At 64.2% G+C, this 771-nt stretch overlaps 1 protein-coding gene across 1 annotated transcript in view; it reads left to right on the top strand.

Annotated features, from left to right (window-relative positions):
• Positions 1–771, top strand: part of SEMA6B (semaphorin 6B) — an 8,723-nt gene that overhangs the window by 4,469 nt on the left and 3,483 nt on the right. The window contains exon 11 of the mRNA XM_026035160.1: positions 83–421. Coding sequence (XP_025890945.1) covers positions 83–421 — 339 coding nt within the window. The remainder of the gene's footprint in view (positions 1–82; positions 422–771) is intronic.

Below are 771 nucleotides of genomic sequence, written 5' to 3' on the forward strand. Positions count from 1 at the left end.
ATCCAGTGAGATTTGGGCTGGGTCCAGCTGGCACTCGGCCCTGGGCGGATCTGAGCAGGATCCTGGCTGGAACCGGCACTAGCTGCCACATGCGACCCGCGCAGCCCTCCCGCCCGGGATGGTCTCCATCCATCCCTGCCCCGGCCGGGATCCCGACCCCTGCCCAGCTCCCGGGGCCCCCCCGGGCACCGCAGGCCCAGACGCCCCCTCRTTCCGCCCCGCGCAGGCACCAGCTCCGCCGGATCGCGGTGGATAACGCAGCCGGGCCCTGGGGCAACCACACCGTGGTCTTCCTGGGCTCCAGCACCGGCACCGTCCTCAAGTTCCTCATCAAGCCCAACGCCAGCAGCAGCCCCRCGCCCACCACCCCCGGCAGCCAGAGCGTCTTCCTGGAGGAGTTTGAGACCTACCAGCCCGGGAGGTGGGATGGGACTCGTGGGGTGCCGGGATGGGGGGATGTGGTCATGGGATGAGGAGGTGGGGAGGGATGAGGTGAGGAGAGGTGTGGATGGACGGAGGGACAGATGGATGGATGGATGGATGGATGGATGGATGGATGGATGGATGGATGGATGAGGTTGGTGGGAGTGCAGGGATGGATGGGTGAGGTGGATCCATGGATGGATGAATGAAGTTGCTTGGATGGATGGGTAGATGAATGGCTGAGGTTGCTGGGAATGGATGGGTGGGCACATGAAGTGAATGAGGGGTGTGAATGGATGGATAAAGTTGTGGGGAATGGAAGGAGGGAGGGTTGGATGGAGGGAGGGA

This window comes from Nothoprocta perdicaria, unplaced genomic scaffold (assembly GCF_003342845.1).
Source record: "Nothoprocta perdicaria isolate Ctin4 unplaced genomic scaffold, notPer1 scaffold_157, whole genome shotgun sequence".
Lineage (NCBI taxonomy): Eukaryota > Metazoa > Chordata > Aves > Tinamiformes > Tinamidae > Nothoprocta > Nothoprocta perdicaria.